This window comes from Verticillium alfalfae, genomic scaffold (assembly GCF_000150825.1).
Source record: "Verticillium alfalfae VaMs.102 supercont1.9 genomic scaffold, whole genome shotgun sequence".
Lineage (NCBI taxonomy): Eukaryota > Fungi > Ascomycota > Sordariomycetes > Glomerellales > Plectosphaerellaceae > Verticillium > Verticillium alfalfae.
This window is the reverse complement of record NW_003315030.1, coordinates 1,298,774-1,302,055: the sequence shown is the minus strand read 5'-3', so window position 1 is coordinate 1,302,055 and position 3,282 is coordinate 1,298,774. Positions and strand designations below refer to the sequence as shown.

At 58.7% G+C, this 3,282-nt stretch overlaps 2 protein-coding genes across 2 annotated transcripts in view; both read left to right on the top strand.

Annotated features, from left to right (window-relative positions):
- Window positions 1-59: 59 nt before the first annotated feature.
- VDBG_07351 (integral membrane protein) lies at window positions 60-647 on the top strand (the record flags this gene model as incomplete). Its single annotated transcript, XM_003002734.1, has 1 exon — window positions 60-647. One exon carries the CDS (start codon window positions 60-62, stop codon window positions 645-647), a length of 588 nt encoding a protein of 195 aa, XP_003002780.1.
- Window positions 648-967: 320 nt separating this feature from the next.
- Window positions 968-3,282, top strand: part of VDBG_07350 (conserved hypothetical protein) — a gene marked incomplete at both ends in the record, with an annotated part of 3,687 nt that continues 1,372 nt past the window's right edge. Inside the window, 2 exons of the mRNA XM_003002733.1 lie at window positions 968-1,081; window positions 1,281-3,072. Of these exons, the coding sequence (XP_003002779.1) occupies window positions 968-1,081; window positions 1,281-3,072 (1,906 nt within the window). The remainder of the gene's footprint in view (window positions 1,082-1,280; window positions 3,073-3,282) is intronic.

Below are 3,282 nucleotides of genomic sequence, written 5' to 3'. Positions count from 1 at the left end.
CGATCCCCAGTTTGACTGGGCCACAAGCAGCTCAACACGTCTTTCATCGAGGCGTCGAGATGTCGCGGTCGCGCGTCGAGCTTCCCTCGGAGGTCGAGGACTCGCTGAAGCTCTTCAACACGGTGGTCAAGTGGACTCAGGTCGCCTACATCATCGCCTTCATCTCTCTGGCGCTGTCGGTCATCTTTGGCATCTTCGCCAACTGCACGCGCGTCATGTCTTGCGTCACCTTCCTCGTCGCGCAGGTGGCCTCGATCTCCGTCGTCGCCTCGGCTGCCCTCTCCACCGCCATGTCCGCCATTGTCGTCGGCGCCATCAAGGGCACGGGCAAGTGGTACGGCGTCGGTGCCAGCTTCGACACGACGTTCCTTGCGCTCGTCTGGATCTCGGCGGCGTGCGCTCTTGGTGCCGGTTTCTTCTGGATGTTCACCATCTGCTGCTGCGCACCCAGCCACAACTCGCGCGATCGCAAGAGCCGCAACCGTGGCTCGACCGACGCCGAGAAGCTCCTGCCCGGTGGCAACTCGTATCAGCCCCTCGCCTCGCCCGCGAACCAGGGCTTCTACAATCCCCAGCAGCCGACCTCATTTGGCGCCCCTCACGCTACTCGGGAGACGGCTTACGAGCCCTACTCGCATCGTCAGTAAAACATGACGGTGGAGCGACGTGGTTTCGTGGCGTTTGCGGCTCGAATTCTCTTTTTTCTTCTTCACGATAAGCGATGAACGGTGGGTCAGGGTGGTTCCAGATGGAACAGACTACGTGGGATAGGTCATGGAAATACCCAAACGGGTGGGATGAAGCCTTGGCAATACTAGAATACTCATGAATTAATGATTCTATAAATATGTATTTTGAGGAGAGGAAATGATGCTCATGGGCTCGTCGTGAACGTCATGCTTGCTGTGTTTGATTTGCTTTCGTGGAAGAGGACTGGGATCTGGAGAGGTGGGGGCTCCCTCCAACCATGACGGGGGAGGCACTTCAATTGAGTCGAGACCAGGCGAAAATCTCCAAAAACCCTCAAACCTCCTTTCAGCGTTCAGCCAGTGAAGAGCTCCAATTTTGCTTCATCAACACAGTACGTCTCATGTATTGATGCTCCAGATATTTTTCTTCTCTCTTTGTCTCATTCCCCTGTGCTAGCGGCCCGTCGATGGATTTACTCCGCCACAGCTACGGTCAGGTCATGAGGGGCATCACCAAACCACCCACATGAGCACCTCGGTATGAACCTCGAATGATGGATCAGTCTCTGCCAACACACTGACAAATCACAGTCTCCCCTCCAGAGGACATCCCTCCTGGTCCCCATCACCGCCCTGGCCTTCTTGTCATCCTCCACGCCAACTCTCCTCGTCGCGGAAGACAACCTCCTCAAAGCCTACGACACATCAACACACACCCTCCGCCTCACCCTCCGCGTCTTCCACGCCCAAACCATCCACGGCATCGTCATCAGCGACGACCTCATCCTCTTATGGGGTAACCAATCTGTCACTGCCCTGCCAACCTCAGCCCTCGAGGCCGCCCTGACCGGCCGCGGCGAACCCCCCGCGCCCCTCGCAGAAGTCAAAGCCCACGACTGGCTCTTCAGCGCCGCCGTCTCGCCCGCGGGCCGCATCGCCTTCGTGACGGCCCACAACGAGATCCTCGAAGCCACCTACGATGCCGCCGCGCAGAAGCTCGTCCTCGGCCGGATCGTCGCCCCCGCGCGTCCCGGTCTGTACGCGGCCAAGGCGGCGTGGACGGCGCCCTCGACGCTGCTGGTCGCGGGCGGCACGGCCTTCGGCGAGATTGTCGTGTGGACGTGCGAGCTGCCCGGTACCGGGACGCCGAGCTGCGAGGTGCTCTCCGTCTTTGCGGGGCACGAGGGCTCCATCTTTGGGGTGGACATTTCGCCCGAGTTTGAGGTTGCTGAGGGGCCGCCAGGAGAGAAGATGCGCTTGCTGGCGAGCTGCAGCGATGACCGGACGATTCGGCTGTGGGATGTCTCTGCGGCGTCGTTGGAGAGAGGCGTCGTGCAGGCTTCCTTTGGAGAGGCGCGCGAGACGGGGTTTGGCAGCGTTGACCTCTCTGCTGTGGCGGATGCGTCGAGTGCCCCGGTCGCGGTGGCCATGGGGCATGGTTCGCGAATCTGGCATGTCAAATTCGCGGCGCATGATCTTGGCTTCGAGAAAGGCCAGGTCGTGATGCCGGTCTATTCATTCGGAGAGGATGCCACGGTGCACAAGTGGCGGTTGGAGGTGGATGTTGCGGCGTGGCAGGAGAGGAGAGCATCTGCCGATGCAGTCGACGGAGGCGCGGGTAAGCTGATACTGCGAGAAACGTTTGCCCACCACGATGGGAAGCACATCTGGGCGGCAGTTGTTGAGCCCCTGAAGCAGGGGGGCTCTCTGATCGCCACTGGGAGGCGCGGATCCGAGAGTCAACCTCATCACCGACGATGTAGACACGACAGCGAGCGCGAGGGAAGCAATGGGCTTGACACGCTTCCAAGTGAGCTTTCTCAGCTCGTCTTCGAAGACATCCTGAGTCTGTTGCCGCCATCAACTCAAGAATATCCGCCACCTTCGAGGAAACGGCCGGAAGGGTTTCAGAACTTTGTCTTCATTTCTCAAGATACGTTGCTGGCTGCAAGCACTAGAGGAAGGATCCTCTTGGGGACATTTGCGGCAGATCTCGCATGGGAGGAGGTTTCTTACGAAGGCCAACACGGTCGCGACCTGGCATACTGCACTACAATCAGGAGTCCTGCCCCTGGCGTAGCCATCCTAGGGACGGCCACGAAGAAGTTGTTCTTGTACAAGGATTCGACGGTCAAGGAAATCACCGTCATGAACGGCAAGGTCTCCGATATCTTCGTCGTCAAGTCCCTCAGTGACGATAGCCCTTCGGTGGTGGAGCTTCTCATTATGATGATAGGAGGTCCAGACGTTATGCAGCTCCTGACTGTTGACCTATCCTCCGTCACCGTGACTTCCAGCCTTTCGGTCCCTGGTCAACAAGCTGGCTACGTCGCGACAGCAGCCCATCTAGTCGGCGATGTTTTGCTTATTGGCTCTCGTCACGGTCACATCTCTCTCTTCCAACGCTCTCCTACTGAATTGACGCTTCAATCGCCCATTGTCCGTCATACAGTAGACACCATCACTTCGATCATCTCCCTCCCAACGTCCCTCGACGGCGAAACCCACCTCCTCATCACAGCTCGCGACGCTCATTATCGGCTCTACTCTCTTCCCTCATCCCACAAACCCCATCTCACACTCCTCCACCAGA